The sequence below is a fragment of the Aedes aegypti genome, chromosome 2 (assembly GCF_002204515.2).
Source record: "Aedes aegypti strain LVP_AGWG chromosome 2, AaegL5.0 Primary Assembly, whole genome shotgun sequence".
NCBI classification, from domain to species: domain Eukaryota; kingdom Metazoa; phylum Arthropoda; class Insecta; order Diptera; family Culicidae; genus Aedes; species Aedes aegypti.
Genome location: NC_035108.1, coordinates 422,453,654 through 422,478,527, shown reverse-complemented (window position 1 = coordinate 422,478,527; position 24,874 = coordinate 422,453,654). Strand labels below are relative to the sequence as shown.

The 24,874-nt window shown below is 42.6% G+C and overlaps 1 protein-coding gene across 1 annotated transcript; it reads right to left on the bottom strand.

Moving 5' to 3' along the window:
• Positions 1-321: 321 nt before the first annotated feature.
• LOC110677031 (coatomer subunit gamma) lies at positions 322-24,338 on the bottom strand. Its single transcript, XM_021847500.1, has 8 exons — positions 24,064-24,338; positions 23,842-23,972; positions 8,940-10,575; positions 8,272-8,456; positions 8,034-8,208; positions 7,788-7,973; positions 7,574-7,726; positions 322-985 (listed from the first exon to the last, which is right to left on the bottom strand). Exons 1-8 carry the CDS (start codon positions 24,101-24,103, stop codon positions 855-857), a joined length of 2,637 nt encoding a protein of 878 aa, XP_021703192.1. The 5' UTR covers positions 24,104-24,338; the 3' UTR covers positions 322-854.
• Positions 24,339-24,874: the final 536 nt, after the last annotated feature.

Genomic DNA, 24,874 nt, shown 5'->3' with positions numbered 1-24,874 from the left:
TTTGCCAGAAATTTATGTGCTCGCGTTGCGTTCTGCTTATCCCGGGATATGCATTGGCAACTTTCTGGCGTAGAAACACCAGAGCACGTTTAAACGAGAGTTGTTGGACATCGCAAACGATTATCATTCTGGGGGTAAACGTCGCCTGGTGGTGCATAATAAATGTTAAATATTGTTTAATGTTTTATGCAAACGGGCCATGCCCGTTTTCAGGATTTGCGTCTACGAGCAACGTACGATTGCTCTCACCCTGTCAAGATAATGCATCTTAAAACTATGGTCATTTCTCTTGGTGGCATAAATTTCCAAAACTCTCCATGCTCTATTTTCTGATTAAAAGAAAATGATTTATTATAACTTTCATCATTCAGCATAGTTACTAATACAGTTATTCACATATTCGTTCCATCATATTATACTCGTCATTTATACTCATATACTTTTAATGTTGGTTGATTCCAATGGCATACAAGTGCCCTTTGTAAATCTATTGAATGTGGTTTGACTGCTCAATCTAGTATCTTTTTATAACTTTTTCTTCAACCCTTCTTTTTCTTCTAACATAGTCACTAACGAATGCCGACGAAAAGAAAACTTAACGCTAATATAAACCACCATCATCGGCGGCATGTATGTGTGTATAGATACTTTTCAATGTTTATAACATAAAAGAACAAACTCTCATTATCAGTTGCACTACAGTTAAGTTAGTGTTCGTGTGTGTGTCTGTGTGATTTTGGGGGAGGAAGGATAAGTAAGAGTATGCAGTTATCGGTCTCTGTGTATGTATGTGAGAGTGTGCTTAGTTGATGCATGATCCCGGTGCGCACTAACGCATGATCCTTTTGTTTTGTTTAACCCACAGCGGAAGTAATTAATTCTGCCACGTCCGAGTCCGTTGATCGTACGGTTAGGTGCATCGTTACGCCATCCGAGACGGCCAGCTTGGCGCGAACCATCACTTCTACGTCACCACGGAATGTGCCTGTGAAAAGAAAATGAAAAATATGTCAGATAGTGTAGAATTTGAGTCTTTCGGACTAGAACAGAGAACGCGTCTGTCTCAGTTGCTGGTATGAAGAAAACTCATTTAATGCCATAACGTAACGGTCGCATAGAAGGTAGTCTTTGACAGTGTTGCTAGGATACTCAATGCCATTTCAAGGTATTTATATGAAGGTGTTCTACAATACTACAGATAGGATACAATGAATATCTCAATTCTTATTTAAATCTAAAGTATTGAATTTGCCGGGAAATTTACTTATCATCAAAAGTGCTTTCTTTGACTTATCATTCGAAGCTTATCCAGGAATACCTCTCTCTAAGAACAGCCTAGACAATTGACCCACATGAAATTTTTGGTTTCCATATATTACCGTTCCAAAATTAATATGAATAATGTCTGAAAATCTAAATCTTGATCTTGAGTCTGAAAATCTAAATCTAGATCTTGAGAAAAACTCGAGAAAAAAGTAAATGTGAACAACAAAAAATGCTCGAGAAATATTCTGAATAAAAAAACATAAAAAATATTGGTAGTTTCCCTGAAATAATTTCTGAAGGAATTCCGAGTGTTATTTCCGAACATTGAGAAAAACTCGAGAAAAAAGTAAATGTGAACAACAAAAAATGCTCGAGAAATATTCTGAATAAAAAAACATAAAAAATATTGGTAGTTTCCCTGAAATAATTTCTGAAGGAATTCCGAGTGTTATTTCCGAACATTCATGAGTTCATGCCTTGAATTTTTAAAACATTCAGGAGTGTAATGACGAATTTCATGAAGAGTGCAAAGTACCCGGAGGTATAACTGAAAACAATTCTGAAGGAATTTCTACCGGAAACGCAAAATATATCCTCGGAAGAATGTCTGTCGGATTCCCTGAAGAAACAATCAAAAACTCCAATTCCGTTACGACTCCGGTTCGTAACCTTTGGTGCATGGTACGTCCGTGGAGATGGAGGACGCCGTTCGACTCCACGATGAAGCCAAGGTGAGACTGCTGTTACGGAAGTTAGGTCTGTCGGAACACGAGAGGTACACCAGGTATATCCTTCCGAAAAGTCCCAACAAGATCAAGTTCGACGACACGGTGAGCAAGTTCAAGAGCTTGTTCGGCATGCCAGAGTGTGTGATCAGCAGACGGTATCGATGCTTGCAAGTCAAGAAGCAGGCCACCGAGGACTACAAGACGTTTGCCTGTCGGGTAAACAAGTTGTGTGTCGGGTTCGAGCTAGGGAAACTGTTCGTTAGCCTGGGACACGGTTATATGAAAAATTTAGATTCTCGCTCCAGTCCACTTTCTGGATTGCATTTAGGTCCCATACCAAGTGTGCAAAATTTCAGCTCGATCGGTGAAACTATATTTACGCGCCAGCCGTTCAAAGTTTGTATGGGATTTACTATGGGAAAATTTACTTTTGCAAAGAAAAATCCTTCTCTATAAAAATTCTGAATGCAGATTATCCGATGCTTGTGAAAAAAGTTATTAAGCATAGACTATTCGGAAATTTTGCTCAATTTTGTTATTATTGCTATTCCTTTACGTGTTAATCAATGTCGCCTTGTCAATAGATTTTCATTGAATAACTTTTTTCACAAGTGTCAGATTGTTTCGCGGTCTTCGGCACTATGCTTCATCATACCTACCCAGGTCTGTGTTCAAATTTTTTTGTAGAGGTCAGTGGGCGACCTCTGGCGATTTTTCTTTGCAAAAGTAAGTTTTCCCATTGTAAATCCCATTCAAACTTTGAGCCATTCAAACTGGCTCGTAAATATAGTTTCACCGATCGAGCTGAATTTTTGCACACTTCAAGACTAACAAATCAAAAGGCCTCATCTCCAAAAAGTAAACAATGAGAAAAATGCAGTATTGTTTTGTCAAACAATAAATCAAATTTAAATTATGAATTTAAGCATTGTATGTTATTTTATCGTCCCGAAAGTCGGTGGATAAACTGATTTATAGCTATGAATATTCATTACTATCATTTTAGCAAAAAATCCTGCTAAAAAAACGAGTCAAAGGAAATGAGGCTTTTATTTCACCAAAAGCTGTGCAGCCCTTTTCATTTGTGGCCATAGACGCCGGCCGACGCTGATGAGGCCTGTGAGTTGACGCCTTTGTTTACTCTAAAATGTGTTGAGGCCTTCTAGTTGTGGCTTGTTTTTTCATCATCTTCTGATGTGGCCTTTTGAAAATCATTTAAAATTGATGATGAAATAAGAAATTTGAAGTGTAGAAGAGTGTTCAGTGGTGAAGTAAAGTACATGGAGATCCCTACAGCAAGAGAAGATTCGTGCGGTCGATTAAATATGTGATTGATTGAACCCTTCGTCATTCATGAACATTATGTATGTGCTACGCGAGTTTGTCGTCGAGAAAATGTATGGAAATATTGGTTCAATTGAAATAATATTGCAATTGTACGTTATTTTTCATGCAATTGAAACCAAATCGTGTTTTTGTTGATTGTCTGTGAAGTACAGACAGGCTGACACAGGTATTATTAGGTAGTATGATACAAAATACATCAGTCTACAGGAACCCGATAATGTTCGCCGTTTAGACAACCACTGTATAAAATAATACAAGGAGCAGTCGCTCCGTAGTATAACCTGCATCTACTTAGTGAGTTTGGAACGTTTTTCACAATCTACATTGCAATTTTGATGTTTGTTTAACAGGCCTCAACTCGGTTTCCGTCAGATATAGAAATGAGGCCTTTTTGAGAAAAGGCCGCATTTGCGATGAATATCCTGGTTAGCAGAAAATGAGATGGGGCCTTTTAAAAAAATGTTATTTTTTCAACTTTTATGCATATTTTTAAATGAATATTGTATGTTTTAGTAAGAATAGGCTCTTATACACTGAAATCAGCAGAAAACCTATTTGTTTACATTTTGGACTTGAGGCCTTTTCAATTGTTGGTCTTGACTTGTTATGGGACCTCAATGCAATCCAAAAAGTGGACTGGAGCGAGAATCTAATTTTTGTCCCACACTACTGTTCGTCTGTGGGCTGAAAACGGAAAGCGATGCGGAGATCAGAACGAGATTGCTCAGCCATATTCAAGAGCGGGGCGACGTAACGCTGGAGCATATTTCGGACGAATTTCAGCGGCATCTCATCATCAAGCACGACACGGCGATAACAGAGGCAGCGTCTTCGTCGGCAGCAGTGCAAGCAGTGAAGAAGCAGTACAGCAAAATGAGTTTCCGTTCTGGAAGAGGATCGCCAGAGTCAAGATCCAGCAGTAAGAAGGATGTCAGACCAGCAACTCCGTATTGCAACTGCGGCACCATGCACTATTCGAAGGATTGTCCATTCCGGAAGAATCGGTGCAGGGTGACCACAATCAAATGGGTCACAAGGACGGATATTGCTCCAGTGCGAAGAAGATGATATCTCCAAGCAAGCGGTACACATCGAAGCAAGCAACGACGAGAAGCGTGCAGATGAAGAACATCCGGAAGCGACTAAGATTCACCAAAGCGGACAGCTCAATACTGCGTCGAATAGCAACAGTGCAAGCCGTAACAGCGTCTGGCAAACCGCTGAAGCTGAAGGTTCAATGTAGCTGCGAAGTTAGCATCGAGAGGGAGAAGCTTATAGGTCAATTCTTCGTAATCCAGCAGCAGCTCAACATTCTCGTGTCGGTGCCAAAGGACAGCTCTGCAACCAGACCCGCAGTTCCCGACGTCCATCAGCTCCCTCAAAGCAGCTTTTCCGGAGGTCTTCAAAAAAAAAAAAGGCACACGTTAATGCTTTCATTGGACGATTTGCTCTTTGACCACACTGAAAAACCAGTGGCACAGTCGAAATACATTTCTGACGAAAACTTTTCCGGACTGAAGCGGAAATCGAACCCACCCTTGACGCACTAGGACTGTGTACGAAGGCGAAAGTGAAGTTCACGCTGAAGGAAGGAAAAACACCGGCCAAAGCGACCGGTAGCGTATGCCATGTAAAGAACTGTCGACGCCGAATTGGGTCGGCTTGAGAAAATGAACATCATGACTCCAGTCAACTGCTCAGTGTGGGCAGCTCCCATTGTCGTCGTTTGTAAGACAAGCGGTGAAGTTCGCAACTGTGAAGACTACTCTACTGGCCTCAATGAAGCTCTTCAAACACATCAATACTCGCTGCCGCTTCTGGAGGACGGCAGATGTTTAGTCAGATCGACGTGTGGATCATGTGGTGAAACACTCCCATCTTATGCTGGACCGAATGAATCGATGTGTAGGGGATGACTCGCTGGGTGTTTGTAGGCTTCCTATAGATTTCGAAATGTAAGATAAATTTTCTTCCCTGGTGATAAGTAGATCCAAAAATTGTAGTTTTCCATACCTCTCCTCCTTGTGGGTGAACTTGATATCCTTTTTTACGCTGTTGATTGTATACAAAATTTTAGCCAGATCGTTCCACTTGATAACACTGAAAATGTCTTCGACGTATCTTCACCATTTATCCGGTAATACTCCTTGTTTTTTTTAATTTTCATCAAAATTCGCCATGAATAGTTCGCACAAAAACGGGGAGAGAGGGTTTCCCATGGGGGCTTCTTTCGTCTGCTTGTAGAAATTTCCTCGAAATTGAAAGTAGCTCTCGTCCATGCACTATCTTGCCAACCTCATGTATGTCCTGACCTTCCCTTTCCATGCTGCATCCGTCTTTTGGGGTAATAACCAGTCCTCGAGAAGATTTAGGGAATCCTTTACTGGAACGCTGGGGGAAAGAGCCGCTAGAGCCGCTAGAGCCTCTTCGTGGAAAGAAACCATCATCTCGTCATCCTCGATGTGTCCTGACTCTAATAGTTTCTGGGAGAACTCTTGGGGAGTGTTTTTAACTGACCTAGTGGGAAATGGATTCGGCATACTCTGGAATTCCTTGACTAACCATTTCGCCAGTTTATGAGTGGAGGATCCGTCGGCCGAAATGATTTCTCGCAATTTCTTTTCCCGGCTTGTGAATCTTTGGTAGTCCTTTAATCCGTGGAAAAATGGGGTTGACTCCTTCAAACGAGCCTAGCCAATAATCGTTTTGCAGTTTTTCAGAAATTTGTCCGTAAGCTTGATGAGTCCGGGTAGTGGATCCACTCTCAAATGCCGGTAGGGGCCTTCTTTTATCTTTTTCGCCATTTGTTCGTCGTAACCCGTCTTGTCCGGACTTTATCCGCTTTGATGTAGACCACTGGTTGCGTTGTCCTGTTGTAATGGCCTTTGCTACGATGTTCTTTGTTGTGTTCTGGTCCTTTATTGGTACGGTTTGGATAATCACATTTCCATGTCTAGGATGATTTGCTCCACGTCATGCTTCGTAGTCACCGCATATCCTAACCCCTTGTTCAGGTGTGTCAATGGGGTCTTCAATGGGTTCTACAATCAGAGCAGAAACGCGGTTACCTTCCGTCGTCTTGGGTCGCATGGTGACTAGTTTTTTTTTTCCGGTGTAGCCTTCCTGTCGGCTTCGCATTCTTCCGCTTGTTTAACCTTGGTCAGGAATGATGGGAATCCTTCCGGACATTGCTGAGCTAATTTTAAATCGATGCCGTGAAGTACTCTTTCTCGACTGTCCTCGCAATATGTTGTGGAATATGGGGGTCCATCTTAATCCTATGGCTAATGGGTGTTAGCTTTTCTTTCAGACATTTCTTCACAAATGCCACGTTCTTTTGGGTGCTTACGATGGATGGATATTTGGCATAGCCAGAATGATATCCTTTATATCAAAAGATGCCTGTTCTTGACAAAAAACGACTCTGAAAATTCTGAGTTACTTAAACGAACAGGGTAAGTTACTTAACCCTCTAACACCCAAATTTTTATTTTCGATCTAAATATCATTTTCAGTTATCTACAATCGTTCTAAACACGTTTTGAGCAATGATTTATTTTTATTTGCAAATATGAATTTTGGTTTTTGATTTTTATAATTTTTATTTTTGAACATCTCTATTCTTTTTCATTGTTTCTTGAAGACTTTTCTAGTTACTGATTTGCAGCAATAATAAAAATTCAAGTTTTTACAGTACTTTTAAAAATAAAATTTTTTTTTTTGTTTTTTCCGTGTAATTAACGGAAAAACAGGTTTGAAATTATTTTAATGCCACTGAGCTCTTCTTCCGTGATAGGTTGATCGTAGAAAAATGTAAAAGGTACGGTTTTTTATATTACACGTTAAATGAACCCCAGGCATTTGTAGGTTACAGGTAAACCTCCATACTCGACTCATGGAACCATATTGAAAATGAAATTTCATGGTTACTAAGATAGTCCCCTCAAACGGCTTTCCATAGCATTGCCGTTCCATGACTCGATATTTGCATGAGTCGATGGTCCCTTCAATATAGACTTATAGGGTTAACTGTATATAAAAATACAATTTTTCAAGCAATTTTCAAAACTTTCCTTATATTATGCGTGTCATGAGTCAAAGATTAAACCAAAAATAAAATCATTTTGATTTCCGTGCTACGAAAAAATACACAAAAATTCCAAAGTGAACTCCGTCAAAGGGCGGGATTGGGTATAAGAGGGTTGAAAGATAATTTTGTATTGCAAACTCACCTGAGCACAGCAGCTGATGCGTGTGGGCACCGTCGGCAACCTTCTCCGACAGATTGGCAGGGGCAAGACCAAGGAATTTTAGAATCGTATTCACCGCTTCCTGTAAACTGCTGACGGTCGACAACACAAAGGTATCCTCTGCTTCAACCCATTCTAATAACAAAATAAATCATCGTTAGTAATAGTCCACGGGTCTAACATTAACCATACCAACCTTCAGTATCTGCACTGTCCCAAGCAGCGTTGAAGTTCTGCTTCTTGACCTTCTGTATCTGGTCGGCCACGGTAATTTCGATGTCCTCCAACATGTACTCATCATCGTATCCCTCATCCGAGTCGGGCAGCCCTGTGGTTGGATCGCAATCCTTCACGATAAACCTCAGGGTAGCACCAAATGCAGCTGAAACATACATAATCTTAGTATGGATACCATTCGCCAATTTCTTCGAAGGGCACTCACCAATTGAGTTGGGCAAATCCGGTGGGAATTCTACGATAACATAGGTGGCTTCCTTTTCGCCATAGGGTAGCTTCGGGCAGGGAATGACTGCTCGCGTTACAAAGCCATCCGGTAGAACCAGATCGACTCGGACGTTCTCCAGCAGTTGGTCCGACAGGGTGTTAACGCAGTCGAACTGAAAAAGAACAATCAAGATTATATAATGGTTCGATTGATTGCTTTACTGGGAAATATATACCTGGAATACGACATGATGTCCGAAGCAGTGTTTGATGCAGGATACCGTATATTCCGTTTCGCTTTCCGTGAGCTGCACCGGGGGCGACGATTTGTGGAGGGCACCGAGTCGGTGGATGCCAGGAATCTGCAGCAGTTTCTCGGTGTTGGCCTCTTCGCGCGTGATGCGCGGAATCTTCGGGACAGCTGGAAATGTGAAAAAGGTTCTTTTGAGGTAACATCTGATTTTTCCGATACAATGTATTCAAAATATACAGAGTAAATGCTTGGACATCACATCTTTTGGATGCTTAATGCATCTATTTGAGAATGAGGAAAATTCGAAATATAAGGAGCCGGATTCTATTCTTGACCCTTTTAATTCATATCCGCAGTGGGGTTTTTTGAAAGCTACAGAGCTCATATTTGACCACAATATGCGTCGTACTAAAGCGCTTCTTGTTGCAAAGTTTCAGATAATTCGGCTGAGAAAAAAACCCCATTCCAAAGTGAATAATGAAAGTGCCCAAGTAGCTCTGCATCCTAACAACTTGATATTGATATTTAATACCAATGTCAACCTTTTTACATACTTTAAAATATGTGTTGATGTATGTACTATATACTATATAGTGTACTGAAGAGCAAAATTCAACGGTGTTCTGCGGCATATTATAGCATCATACTTACCATTGTTCATGATCATAACTTCATCGGTGACCTCCGGTTGCACGGTTTGCGATTTCGGTACAACGGATATATCGAACTTCTCCGTCAGCGGTCCATTCAGGTGTTCCTTCAGCGATTTCTCCAACAGCGGCAGCGACACCATACCATTTTCCGTTATGTACGATTTGTTCAGCTCGGGATTGCTCTTGCACAAGATCGTGTAGTAGTAGGTGGCTCTATCGCGAACTTCGTCATCCGAATCCATTTGGCAGCGATTCAGCAGCACCAACACATTAGGCAGCAGATCCGGACAGGATGCTCCAAACTGAGCAATGGCAGCAACTGCTGCGGCTCTAACGGTTGCGTTCTCCAGAATGACTCGATTGTAGATGAATCGAATGTAACGCGAGGGTAACTTTGAATATGGACCCTCCTTGCCCAGGAGGTGCAGAATACGAACAGCCAAAGAGGTGTGCTCACAATCTTCAATGAATTCGCACAGATGCGATAGGCCTGACTCTTTAGCTTCGGGGTTTTCCTCAATAATCAGTATGATCGTATCGACGATGGAAGTTTTGTACTCTAGGCCTCCTTCTTCGCGAAGCATTCCGCTGAGGAAGTTCATCATGACACCGTGCTTGCGGGGGAATTTAGAGCAAAGCGCTCGAATAGCTTGAACGACGACCACTTTGAACTCGTCGGAGATTTCTGCTACGAATGTGGCAATTTGCTTCATGAGACGCTCAACTGAACTCTCCGCACCGGTTTTGAGTAATGTAGTGATGGCCAAAGTGGCAACAGAGCGATTCGAATCCGCAATCAGGCCTTCCAAGTCGAGATTACACACGTTTACAGCAGGTGGGTGAAGCATAGCCACTTTGTTCATCGTTCTCACGGCAGCAAATCTCAGAGTTGCTTTTGAAGATCCACAGAATAGCTGCAGGATGCTGACCGCCGTTGAAAGCTCTCGTGGGTTGGTCCTCTTTAAATTGACAAAAGCGTGGGCAGCTTCATATACGACCATTTCACTCTTGTTCCTCAGACAAGATTCCACGAAATCGAACAGCGGAGATTCGGCATTGGAGTTACCCGCAGCATCTTCCTCTTCTATGATTTTGCATGCAATTCGAATCAGGAAGCAAACGGCATAGGGGCTCTTCAGATTCTGCTTCGTCAGCTTGTTCACCAGCTTAGTGACGGCCAAACGGTCCGCCTTACGGATGTGGTACAACAGTCCCAATCCATGATACTGCACCATAATATTGTCGCTGTTCAACGCTTCCTGGGCCTCATTTGCCCACCGTTTGACAACGTCCCCGGCAGTGCTGGCCAAATGAAGGGCACTGACCAACGCTCCGCTCGAAACCGGAGCATTCCTATCGACGATGCATTGTTTCATGTAACGTTCCACTGCCTGCAGCATCGTATTATCTGTGATACTGCACAGCGCACGGATGGCCGGGGCTCGATACAAATCCTCCTTGCCGGTCATGTCCTTGGTCAACGAACTGGTCACGATAATCACATCCTCCGCAATGGGACTCAGCTCCTTGATGCCCAAGTAAACCATCCGGCGCATAATGACGTCCTTCGATTGGAACAACTTGGTCATGGCGAAGAAACATTCGGTGGCCTCTCTGGAACCCAGTTGTTCTCCCTAAAACGAAATTTAGTTTAAATAAAAGTAATTTAAAAATATATGATTTTCGTTGCATCATTACTCAGATCCTACCCCGAGAGGCCGGAAACTACAAAGCGGAAGTGCCGTAATTCAGCGTAACTAAGACTTAAATTCCGTGCTATTTTGAAAATTTCTGAAAATTTTAATCTATGTATTACTTTAAAAATTTTTGTTGATCACGATAATTTTATAATAAATCTTAGAGCTGTTTAGTAAAATACCTATAAGTAGATGAAATAAACTAAGGAGTGTATCGAAAAGTAGTCGCAAACATTCAAAACAGTCTCAAAAATATTGGGTTGAACCCACAACAATTTTTTTGATCAGAAGTACTTAACAATGTATTTGAAAATCATTATGTAGTGATATTGTTTCAATAAAGTGGCATTTTGTATGATAATTTTTCAAATTACTAACAGATGTCGATGAAAATCTTGCACACCTCTGAAAAAATTGATTTGTTGAAAAATGTGTTAAATTTTAGGATAAAATGGTTTTTATTTATGCTAATATATTCTGTGCCACAACTCTCATGACATAGTGCAAACAATATATTGAAATATACATTAACAAGCATTTGAGAGCAAATACAAAAACCGAAAAAAGTCAATTTTTAAGGACCTCGTTTTTTTATTTTTTCTTTCTACACGTTAATGATAATTTAGAACGATTGGAACGAATAAAAAAAAAATTTGATTGGAAAAGTTTCTTTGCATTTTTATGAAGTAAAGGGAGCAAAACATGGTACTTTATTCCATAACCGCTGTATATGACAGAGCTTCCAAAGTTGATTATACAAAAGTGACTTTCAAAAACCGACCTTATTCGAGCAAAAGGGGCTTTCTTAGCGTTAGCGTTAGCGTAGTTACGGTATACTTCGTAGATTGGATACTAGCAACATTCATGTTTCTTTTTAATAATCTCATCCTGACTACTTTCAAGAACAAGGCAGGGGAGTATACCTTGTTCAAATCATAAACAAGAATACTAAAAGCATGAATATCGCTATTCCCGGCCACGCCCATCTTTACCGTAACTTGGGATAGGGTAAGGAAATGTTGATGTAGCACTTACTTAATGAGAGGCCACCGACTCAGCGACACCCTCATAAGTGCTACGGAGTTGGAGGTTGGGGAAGGTATATTGTCAGGATTCGCCTGGAAAGCTGGCGATAGACCATAAATATTTGTTGTTTAAGCGTTTTCAAATTAATCTTTTGAATGCCGGCAATCAAAAGAGAAAACAATAGCTTATTTATAGTGTTGAGGACAACCCTATCGCGGTGTACTATGAAGTACTACGCACGCCGCTGGGCTCGCACTCTGCAGCATAACTGCTAATGTGTGATGCTGGAGAAGCGCATCAATGAATGATTTTAATGTGGTTGTCATCGTATTGTATCTGTGTACTTCAGTTAGTTTGTTTACGTCCCGTATCGTTTCGTACCTTTTATCGTGTCGTAATAAATTATGTTTTAAATTGTTACGTGCGCGTTTAATTCCCTGATGTAGGGACGAGTTTAGAGAACGACCATCGGGGTATTTCCACGGTACAAAAGTGGCGACGAGAATTCGCGAGTGAGGGTAGTTTTTCCGTCGATAAAAACTCACCCAACATTTCGTCACCCGCGCGGAAGAAAAGAAAGTGGAGTGCGATGGCTGACGGTGATAGTGATCGAAACGGGCAAAATGGTGTTGACCCCCCGGGAGTGATAAATCGGCAGCAATTAAACCAGCCGATTATCCCCGCGCCGGCGGCTCACCAGCAGCAGCAGCAGCAGCAGCAAATTTTCGTCCCCGTTGTGACTACACACCAGCAGCAGCAGCCATTCGTTCCGGTTTCTTCAGCTCCACAACAGCAGTTCTCAACCTTCCAATCCCACCAAACACCGCAAGCCCAAGTAAGTACCGATATGCTCATGCAAATTATGCATATGATGCAGCAATCGATGACCCAGAGTCAGCAGCAGCACCAACAGCTTATGGGGCAAATTATTGCGCAGCAGCAGCAGTTCCTAAGTAGCGTCGCGTCGTCAATAAATGTTCAAGTGCCACCCAATCCGGAACAAATCCTTGACTCCTTGGCCAGTAATATCAAGGAATTCCGGTACGAGGCCGAAAGTAATGCCACTTTCGCGGCGTGGTACTCTCGCTACGACGACCTCTTCGAAAAGGATGCTGCGAGGCTGGACGATGAGGCGAAAGTTCGCCTACTTATGCGCAAATTGGGTTTATCTGAGCATGAGAGGTATGTAAGCTATATATTGCCTAAATTTCCGAAGGAGTTTAGCTTCGCACAGACAGTTGCCAAACTCAAAAGCCTGTTTGGAGCGAAAGAGTCGGTGATTAGCCGCCGATACCGATGCCTGCAGATTGCGAAAAATCCCACGGAGGATCATGTGGCGTTCGCATGCAGGGTAAATAAGGCTTGCGTAGAATTTGAACTAGGAAAGCTCACAGAAGAGCAGTTCAAGTGCTTGGTGTACGTTTGTGGCCTGAAATCGGAGAATGACGTCGAGATCCGCACTCGTCTCCTCACGAAAATCGAGGACAACAACGACGTCACGTTGGAGCAGCTCTCCGAGGAGTGTCAACGCCTGTTCAATCTCAAGCATGACAGTGCGATGATCGAAGCTCCATCTCCGTACAACCAAGTGCAAGCGGTGAGGAAGTTTGGTGGGAAGAGGTTCGACAAGCGTGATCGCGAGGCACAAACACATTTTTCCAGTGACGCCGTCAAGAAGCCAACGTACCCGTGTTGGCTCTGCGGTGCATTACACTACGCCCGTGATTGCAGCTACAAGAACCACAAATGCTCCGATTGCGGCCAATTCGGACACCGTGAAGGTTACTGCGAAAGTGCCAAATCCCGGAAACCGGGAAGCAAACGCAAGAAGCGAGTAGTCTCGACGAAGGTGGTGGTTGTTGACGTGTGCAGCGTGCAGCAGCGACGCAGATTCGTTTCCGTCGGCCTTTCTGGAACGAATATCAGACTGCAACTCGACACCGCCTCAGATATCACCGTCATCAGCAGGGAAAGTTGGCAGAAACTCGGCAGCCCAGCATTATTGCCTGCAACGGTGAAAGCGAAGACAGCATCCGGCAACATCTTGTCGCTCGATGGGGAATTCGAGTGCGACGTCACCATCGGAGAAAGCACACGGCGAGAGCTCATCCGTGTCACCGGGAAACAACTTCAGCTACTCGGTTCCGACTTGGTGGACAGCTTTAATCTCTGGTCCGTGCCCATGGACAGTTTCTGTTGCCACGTGTCAGGCTCTCCTGCGTCACCCGCTGCACTCAAGTCGTCTTTCCCCAACGTTTTCAGCGAGCAGCTCGGCTTGTGCAGCAAAACGAAAGTTAAATTGGAGTTGAAAGAAAGTGTTCGACCCGTTTTCTGTCCGAAGCGTCCGGTTGCGTACGCGATGTACGATGCCGTCGACCAGGAACTCGATCGGCTGGAAAAGCTAAATATCATCACCCCGGTCGAATATTCGGAGTGGGCCGCTCCGATCGTCGTCGTCCGCAAAGCCAATGGTTCCATTCGAATTTGCGGAGACTATTCCACGGGTTTGAACGCTGCGCTCCAACCAAACCAGTATCCACTTCCCCTGCCCGACGACATCTTCGCCAAGCTGGCTAACTGCAAGGTCTTCAGCCAGATCGATTTGTCCGACGCCTTCTTGCAGGTGGAAGTTGACGAGCAGTGCCGTAAGTTGCTAACCATCAACACTCATCGTGGTCTTTACTCCTACAACCGCCTCCCGCCGGGTGTGAAAGTTGCGCCTGGTGCGTTTCAGCAGATCACCGATACAATGTTAGCCGGTCTGGAATGCACTTCCGGCTATCTCGATGATGTTATCGTTGGCGGCCGAACTGAAGAGGAGCACGACCGCAATTTACGGGCTGTTTTGAAGCGAATACAGGATTTCGGCTTCACCATCCGACCCGAAAAGTGCACGTTTCGCAAGCAGCAGGTGCAATACGTGGGTCACATCGTCGACAGTCGCGGGTTACGTCCGGATCCGGCCAAAATCGAGGCGATTACGAAGCTGCCGCCGCCTACAGATGTGTCCGGACTACGATCCTTCCTGGGGGCCATCAACTACTACGGCAAGTTTGTTCCCAACATGCGTAAGCTCCGATACCCGCTCGACAATCTCCTGAAAGACGACGCAAAATTCCAGTGGACTCCAGAGTGCCAGAAAGCGTTCGAGCAGTTCAAGGCAATTCTCTCCTCGGATCTGCTACTCACACATTACGATCCGAAGCGGGAGATCATCGTTTCTGCCGACGCTTCTTCCGTTGGGCTTGGGGCAACAATCAGCCACAAGTTCCCCGACGGTAGCATCAAGGTCGTCCAGCACGCTTCCAGGGCACTCACGAAGGCCGAGCAAGGCTACAGCCAACCGGACCGTGAAGGTTTGGCCATCATATTTGCCGTCACGAAATTCCACAAAATGCTCTTCGGACGGCACTTTCGGTTGCAAACCGACCACCAGCCTCTGCTCCGTATCTTCGGCTCGAAAAAAGGAATACCGGTCTACACTGCCAACCGGCTCCAACGTTTCGCTCTCCATCTGCTGCTCTACGATTTCGACATCGAGTACGTGCCCACCCACAAGTTTGGCAACGCAGACCTGCTTTCCCGGTTGATCAACCAGCACGTCAGGCCCGAAGAGGACTATGTCATCGCGAGCCTCAACCTGGAAGAGGATCTCAGGTCAGTTGTTTCTAATACGGTAAAGGTTTTACCTCTCAATTTCAGAGCCGTCGCGCAAAGCACCCAAGCAGATCCACTGCTCCGCCAAGTCTACCACCACGTTCAACATGGCTGGCCCCAGTCAAAGCTTTCGGGGTCCGACATTCAACGGTTCCAAGTCAGGCAGGAATCGCTCTCCGTGGTAGATGGGTGCGTCATGTTTGCCGAACGGCTCGTCATCCCGACGCTGCTCCGCAAGCAGTGTCTCGAACAGCTTCATCGTGGCCATCCCGGCATGCAGCGTATGAAGGCCCTCGCCAGAAGCTACGTGTATTGGCCCAGTTTGGATGCCGATATCGTCGACTTCGTCAAGGCATGTCGACATTGTGCGTCCGTAGCCAGATCGCCTCCTCACTCTCCACCGGTGCCGTGGCCCAAACCAGCCGCTCCATGGCAGCGCGTCCACGTCGACTACGCCGGTCCAATCGAAGGCGACTATTACCTCATCGTCGTCGATTCCTTCTCCAAATGGCCGGAGATCGTCCAAACAAATCGTATCACCTCGGCGGTGACCATTTCCATTCTCCGTGGTTTGTTTGCTCGGCTGGGTATGCCCGTTACACTGGTCAGCGACAACGGTACCCAGTTCACAAGCGCCGAATTTGCCGATTTCTGCGCCTCCAACGGCATCGAACACCTCACGACAGCCCCATTCCATCCGCAATCAAATGGCCAAGCGGAACGATTCGTGGACACTTTCAAGAGGGCCGTGAAGAAGATTCGAGAGGGGAGAGGATCGATACAGCACGCACTGGACATTTTCCTGCTCACGTACCGCAGCACACCCAACCGGGCTTTGCCAGATCAGAAGTCACCATCAGAGATCATGTTCGGGCGCAAAATCCGCACGTGTCTCGAGCTTCTGCGTCCTCCGCCGATACGTACACCAGTGCCAACGTCCGACGACCTCAAGAAATCGAGATCCTTCAGCCGAAACGACCCTGTTTACGCCAAGCTCCACAGTCGTAACGGTTGGAAATGGGTTCCCGGTACAGTCGTCGAAAAGATCGGAGACGTGATGTATAATGTGTGGATCGACGATCGCCGAATGTTGCGCTCTCACATCAACCAGCTCCGGAGTCGTCATGCTGCTGACACGACACCGAAGCCTTCCATCGGTCAAGCCACCTCTAACCAGCATTTGTTGCCGCTGGACATCCTGTTGAGTGCCTGGAATCTTCCCAGCCAACCGGCCGGCACGCCAACTCCTTCGCTTGTTCCGAGCGCCTCGTTATCGTCACCTACGTTAGCGCCTGTCTCCAGTCCCGAGCCTACCTTGCTAGGTTCCACGCCGGCCCGTGCATCGTCTACGCCACGACACGAGGTTCCGGCTGTCCCGTCCACCTCTTCATCATCAACGACATCAACATCACCCGAATTTCAATCCGCAATCGAAGTTGAACCGGTGGTAGATCTTCCTAGGCGATCTTCACGGACTCGAAGACCGCCAATCAGGTTCGACCCCTACCACCTATATTAAGAGGGGAGATGTTGAGGACAACCCTATCGCGGTGTACTATGAAGTACTACGCACGCCGCTGGGCTCGCACTCTGCAGCATAACTGCTAATGTGTGATGCTGGAGAAGCGCATCAATGAATGATTTTAATGTGGTTGTCATCGTATTGTATCTGTGTACTTCAGTTAGTTTGTTTACGTCCCGTATCGTTTCGTACCTTTTATCGTGTCGTAATAAATTATGTTTTAAATTGTTACGTGCGCGTTTAATTCCCTGATGTAGGGACGAGTTTAGAGAACGACCATCGGGGTATTTCCACGGTACAAAATATAGTATAAATAGTAATTCGCGAAATGCTTGTCGATTGTGCAGTAATATTTTTGCTCAATAACCAGTAAAAAGAAAAACCGATCCCTCCAGGGTCATCGGATTGTATAAAATAACGATACACGTAAAAAAAAAATCACGCCTATTGAAAAACTGAACTGTGCCCATTGAAAAACTGTACTGGGTGGTACTGTATTTTTAGATAATCCAAAAACGAAAGGAAGCGCGTTCGAACTAAACACCCTAGGATAACACAGTCGGTTTTTCTGCTCAAAATTATACGAAGAGCAGAATCGATCCCTCCAGGGTCATCGAACGGTTAAAAAGCATCCACAACCGATTGTTAGTTGCGTAACACTCGCCCGGACAGAATGCGCAATCTGAACATAATTATCAAACTCCGAAAATAACATTTTCCGTTAAAAGAAACGATCAGAAGTTCCACGACGCGGACAAAAACGATTCGGAAGGCTCACAAAAGAAAAAGTATAATACTGGAACAAACTCACCGGATTGATTCTCTAAATTTATGTGCTGCCTGTCACTTCCGGATGGTTCGGTGAACTTAGGGCAGCCAAAAACCAACAGTACTGAGGACACAAATCAAACAAATCACTTTTTCATTTTTCACTTTTCACTATTCCATTTCTGAATGTAAAAACTGTCCTGCTTGGGCATCACGAAGCATTACCCAGCAAGACGCTCCAAAACAGGAAAAAAAAATCTCCGGCGACGAAAACATGCGCGAAACCGTGAGCTAAATCTATCGGACGACGCAAAACCGAACTGTCCTGCTTGGGCTTCACGAAGCACTACCCAGCAAGACGCTCCAAAACAGGAAAAAACAAAGAAAAAAATCTCCGGCTACGAAAACATGCGCGAAACTGTGAGCTAAATCTATCGGACGACGCAAAACCGAACTGTCCTGCTTGGGTTTCACGAAGCACTACCTTCGAGCAAAAGGGGCTTTCTTAGAGCAAAAATTTATTTTTTTGAAATCCGTTTTACATGCAGTATAAAGTAAACATATTTTCCCATAGAATAAGCTTTTCATCCTATTTTGTTTGATATAAATTTTGTTTAATACGAATCATCGAATCTTCAAAAGACACTTCAAAAATGTAATTTTGTGCAAGATTTTATTTTCTATGCTTTATAAACCTTGTTGTATTTATATTAAAACAGCATATAGGGTAGGTGTACCAGTTATGGCCATAGTGGTTCCCTATTTGGCAATATGTGACATTTTGATAAGTTTCACATTTTAAATCTTTTTGAATGTTTTAACATCAAGATATATCTTAAATCTAACTACTACCACACACAAAAGTTTTCAAAATTTAAAGACGTTAAAGTTATCACGTATGGCGAAATAGGGAATCACTATGTCCATAACTGGTACACCCACCCTAATTCAATATTTTTTAGTTGCTTCAAAATTTGATGACATTATGAAGATTTGCGTGAAAAAAGCTTTTAAAAAGATGAACTATGCTCTGAGATATAACGTTTTGAATGTTTGCGACTACTTTTCGATACACTCCTTATTTTTGCATCATGTCTTGACAAATAAAAAAACTTCTATTTTTGGAATCTGTGCTGATTGTGATCATCGCGGTGATATTTCTATGATCTTTGGGGTATCTCAACTCTGGATATAAAGGTTTTTTGGTTGCTATTTTGTTCATACAGTCAACTATCCACAACTCAATATATTATAATCACAAGATAAGACACCGACACGTTAATGCTTCCAGTGGACGATTTGCCCTTTGAAGGAAGCACCACACTAGACAACGGACTAGCATGCAACGCCCAGTGGCACAGTGGAAATACATTTCTGACGAAAAGTTTTCCGGACTGAAGTGAGAATCGAACCCACACCCCCTGACTCGATGCGGCTAAATGCTTGGTAACACTAACCGTACGGCCACGAAGCCCACGTCATGAATATTGAAGGGATCATCGAGATAGGGAGGTATCGAGTTACAGAACACAAAATCAGTGCAACAGCGATCCAAGGGACCATCGAGGTAGCCATGAAAACCAACTTTTTCCATAGTTCTCTATCTCGATACCGAGATACAAAATATCAAGTAAGGGGGAGTTGACTGTAGTTATTTTATCAAAAATAATTATATATGAGCCATGCTACATACTACGAGGAGCAAATCGTCCACTGAAAGCATGACAGTGTCGGTGTCTGTTTCAAAGAAATGCTGAAACTGCAAAACGTTGCTTTTTGAACTTATATAGACCTTTAACGGCCAGAGGGTACCAGATGTGGAAATAATCATTACTTAAAAACGTTTGCATCAATCTGCTTCATTTTTTTACGCAAAAAAGACATTTGTTTTTCAAGTGTCAACCTTCTACATTGATATCTTTTCTGTCTTCTGGAATTTTCTCTATTTTTTTAATTTACTGTGTCTTCTGTATTTTGATATTCTGTAAAAAAAACGTTAAATATATATAGTATATAATTTTTGCATGACCTAATAGTTATTTGGCAAATCGTCAAATAATAAAAAAGAGAAACTTTAGTGCTTTATGTCATTTTTTTTCAACATCTTTGTCAGACAAAAGTTTATTGACTTTTAATACTAAAAAGTCCATCAGTCAATCGTCAGCAAACATCAAAAATTAAATACCAGATAGTAAATCTCGCGTTCAGTATCATAAGGACGTAACTGCAATGATCGATTTCTATTTAGTTAATTTCTCGGCCGGGTGACTATTCACGACTGCTTTTTTGATTCAGTAGAAAGCACTCATCGCCCTTCGTTGTGCTCCATCGTTAAATGTTACGAAATTCGTTTGATTTTCGCGCACCAATGCAAAGAGACTAATGCAATCGACGAAGAGAAATCGATCACTGCAGATACGCCTGTATGAAACAAAACGCGAGAAATGTACTGCAATTATAGATTTTTATGAGCATTGCTTGGGTATTGGGCGAAATGGTTTATAAAATCGTAAAAACGATGACATCTATTTTTCCTTTTGAATAATCTCCGCATTAGACAACGGTGCAGCATTTATTACCCACTGACAATTGAGAAACGTTTTTTCCATATGGAGATGAACCAGCCACGGGCTGATAATCTCCCTAATAAAGCTAATAATAATAATAATAATGAGAAACGTTCCTCACGAAAAGCTTTCCGGTCTGAAGTGGAAATCGAAGTCAGACTTCTTAGAACCAACGTACGGCCTGCGAAAAGTTTGAAGATTCCTCTCATATCTGGCCCGTTAAATGTACTACTAACTTGAAGTTAGAGCGAAATAAACTAATTTATTTTCTTTTTATTTAATTTTATTTTATTTTCAAACAGAACTTTTATCTAAAATTTCATATTTTTTGAATTAGTGAATATTCAGTAGCTGGATTCTATGTACTCATTAGAACTGTTCTTCATAATAATTTAGTTTGAAGTTATAAAGCTCGTAATGATACAGCCCATTTTAGAAAAAAATACACTGAATTTTAATCGAACTTTAGGATGATTATAGAACGAAGCCACACCTCGAATTTTCAAGAGCACTAGTCTTGAGAATCAAACAGCGTTTCGCATTGAAAATTCATACGATTGGTCACCAGTAGCAAGCAAGCAATTTGATCGCTTTTCAACGCGAAAGGTTGTCAGATTCTCCTGACTTGTACACTTAAAAATTCAAAGTTTGGCTTCATTTTATAATCATCTTAACAGTTTTAGGTCAAATTGATCAGACGAAATCTCACTGGATTCTCACAAAATCCTGGGAGTTAATTTCGCACAATTCTGGGAAGGTTTCAGGCTGCTGCTGGACAGGATTATCAGAAGTATAAATATGATTTCACGAAATTTTTTTAGCATGATTCTCACAAAATCATTGACATTAATTTTACGGAAAGCTTACGCAGGATTCACATGAGTATTAGGCTGGATTCATACAGAATCTTTAGCAGCATTCTCGATGAAATAAAAACTCAATCTGAAACATAATTCTCACCAAATTATGGCCAGGGCATTCACCTAATCCTAGCTAGGATTTTAGTAGTGTAACAAACTAGACAACATATTCACAGATTTCTAGACAGGGTTGCAAAATAAATCTTGAGCAAGGTTCTTACATAATGCTATGCACAATTTACATAAAATATCGCGCGTAATTCTCATTTAGTCCTTCCCAAAGGCTCGCAAAATCGTGAGTAGATTTTTTATAAAATCCAGAACATGATTTTTTCATAACGCAGTTTAATGTTTAAATGAACAATAATTCTCGCATAATTTGTAATCTTGCCCTAAATGTCATTTGTAACCAAGTGTGTAGCCAGCTATTACTGAGCAAACGAATGGATTTACACGTTACATATTTAACAATGCTACGATGATGAGAAGACACTCCTTAAAAATCTCCCTGCGGTGATTGTTTTTATTTTGTTCTCTTCTTTTGCTTAAAAACAACGAGCAACACACTCGATTACCGCTGGCTTCCGATCATAAGTTATGCGAGAATTTTACCCCGCTTGTTAACTATACCCACTCCTAAATCGTATTGCTGAACTTCAATGCAGAACGCGGAAAGCTGGTTTTACTGAAACTCAGCAATTTTAGATACACTGATTAGGTCGATACCGTGATAATTTTATTTTTTGTTATGGCTATATCGGTTATGCGACTCAAAGGTGAACGGAGCCTGAATTGGTAGAACAGCCCACAGCTTTGAGCCAACCTTACTCCAGTAGAGAAGTTATGCAAAATGCAGGTTTTTTCAATGCTTATTGGTTCCCCGATGGCTTGCTCAATTTTCACCACCTTAATAATTTCAATCTTGTCGCTCCTTTGCGATGCCTGTCCACATATTCATTTCATATATACTGCTTCGCGACTAAAAATGGATGAACCAACGTGCGAAGTTCGATTTTTGACCAACTTCGCTGCGTCGCAGCTCGATTCTCAATAGTGCGCATAATGCACACGGCGGAAGGCATAGATGCGCACTATAGCGAAGCGACTCGCGACGCGGCGAAGTTGGTCAAAAATCGAACTTCGCACGTTGGTTCACCCATTTTTAGTCGCGAAGCAGTATATTTGCTGAAAAATCTACAAACTCCCTTTAACTTTGAGTCGCATGACCGATATAGTCAGCAATTTAGTTCCCCGAATACGACACTTCCCCGAAAATCAGTGATGCACTTCAAGAAATTCTTCAAGGAAGCTTGCGAATTTGAACCTAAAAGTTTTCGGCTAAATAACTACTAGTATTCCTGTTAGTGATTCTTCATTCTTTCAGTCATCGGCTGTTCTTTCGAGGTTGTATAATGGCAGTGTAAAAGTTTTAATCAATGATTTTGTCTTCTTTTAGTTATAGGCTGTTCTTTCAAGTTGTACCGTTTGAGTCAAAGTTTGAGCGATAGCTGTAAAAAATCGACTGACACAATTGTCTTGAGCGAAATTAAAAGTTGACAGGGACTTCAGACCTGCAACCTCGAAAATTACCCCCTGCATTACTTGTCTATATTACAATTTCCAACAAAAGATTTGTTCATCTTTCAGTTATCGGCTATTCTTTCGGAAGTTGCACTAGCAAAGTGATTGTTGGCATCATAATTATTGACGCTTTCTTCAGTATTTTTTTCTTCTTTTATCATAGGTTGTTCTTTAGCGATGTGGTCAGTTAACATCAATTTAATATCAGTTAACATTTTCATCTGACATTTTTCAAACCATAGTCTAGTGCAATTTTAGAATATGTTGAACTCGTATTGCCTCCAGCAATATAAAAACATATTTATGTATTACCAAATAATATAACGCTTTTGAAAGAGGGCGGGAAAGATCTCTAATATTAACATGGCAGCATTATCATCAGTTCGAAAAATGATTTATTGCTGTGGACACAACCATTCTCACAAAATCAAGTACATGCCTGTGAGTGAGAATTTGGTTCTTACTTGGCCCATGAAGATTAAAAGATTAATGAATAAATGATTAAAAGAAGAATAAATATTTGATAACAAGAACATGAATTCAAATGAAAATCAAAATTCTTTAAAATAGGTAGGTATATGGGATTCATTTGTCGGATCTTCATTTTGAATTTTTCGTGCCAAGAAAATTCGTGGTTATTATCCATTCTGGGAAATGGTATTCGGGGTAACGGACTATTCGGGGTAATGGATTTCGGGGTACTTGACTTTCGGGGTGATGGTTTTCGGGGTAATGGTATTCGGGGAAATGTTATAGGATCATATTTTAATACCCTCTTAAATCACATTAAAATGCATTACGCTCCCTCTAGACACCATTATGATCCCCATCTTAGACCATTTAATATATTTTCGGGAAAGCGAAAGGGTGTCCAAAGGGGTTCTTGAGGGGAAGGGGAACAATTCGCGTTCCGAGGCCGTTTACGGTTTCATTTCATGAGAGGCATGCTGGATTCCAGTAGGGGCGTAAGTGGGTTTCGGGTTGTCCCCCACCTTATTATTTTCAAGTTTCCTTTCAAATCACCATAACATCCAGCGAGCCCCCCTCCAGTTCATTTTCCGCGTTTCAGTACTTTCTGCGTATTGATTAAGGCAAAAGGCACAAATTTTAATATTTTTAGCCTAGCTCTGGTTTTCATGCCATTTAATATTCCGTCTTCTTGCATTCTGCCTTATGAATTTTCAGCCTTACGGGATTCGACCTCAGCCCGCACATTACTCACCTGATTAATCAAATACAGAATCTTCGTCAGGATGTGGGTACACTTGCGGGCATTGACCGGGGTCTCGTTAAACATCCGCGTTTCCTGCAGCACGGACGTTTTCTCCAGGTTTGTGAAGGGGTTGCTACCGCCTAGAAAAACAAATCCGTGAAAATCCACACAAAAACATCATTCATCCACCATCTCGGAGGAGGTGTTATCATCGTCAACCAAGGCACTTACCTTCCTCCTCTTCTTTTTTGTCTCTCTTGAAAGAGCTCATTTTCAGCGAGTTTCACCGACAAATTTCGCCGTCCAGCGTCCACCTAGATTGTGAGGAACCGTGCGGGACACAAGTTGCACCGAACAGGGACCCGAAAGTTGCGCAAAATTCCACTGGCACCGACAGAAATCTCCGGTCGAAAATTTTCACCACGTCACAACGATTGATGTATCTCTGGCGAGCGAGTAGTACTTCGCGAACGACGAGATGAAGGCGTTTTGACAGTTTTCAGTGACAGTTTGCTGGAGCTGCGCAAAATAGGGTGACCATCGGAGTGCATAATCATTGAGCGGGGGAGTGGAAAGTGTAGTGTATTCTGCAGTTCTTTTATATACGACCTGTGAGCCATTGACTGTTTAACAATAAACTTGCGACGATCGACGCGCCATCATATTTCATACAACGGAGGCTATTAGAACTAACTTGGAGGTGATGATTTGGAGGTTATTTGGCAATTTAGAGGTTAAAATCACCTCCAAACACTAGCGATTTAGCGGTGGGATGTTGACGTTTGATCACGAATCGCCGCCGAATGATTTATCGGCGGCGTGCCATACGCCGATCAGCTTCTCGTTACGGTGCAAGAAAATATGAAGCAAATGTCAAAAATGAAAAAGCAGCTTTCGTCCTTGAAATCAACAAATCGGAAAAAATAAAAACACACAGCCTTTTTATTTAGCAAATAAAACAGCTGTGTGTTTTTATTTTTTTCAATTTGTCGATTTTAACGGCGAAAACTGCTTTTTCTCTTTTGACATTTGCTCAAGGGGG

Excerpts from the sequence above, each read along its gene's own strand:
- LOC110677031 (XM_021847500.1), bottom strand. The coding sequence starts at position 24,103 with ATGAGCTCTTTCAAGAGAGACAAAAAAGAAGAGGAGGAAG. Across the intron at positions 10,576-23,841 it reads TTCTGTATTTGATTAATCAG|GGAGAACAACTGGGTTCCAG; the intron begins GTGAGTAATGTG and ends ATTTCGTTTTAG. Across the intron at positions 8,457-8,939 it reads AGTTATGATCATGAACAATG|CTGTCCCGAAGATTCCGCGC; the intron begins GTAAGTATGATG and ends TCACATTTCCAG.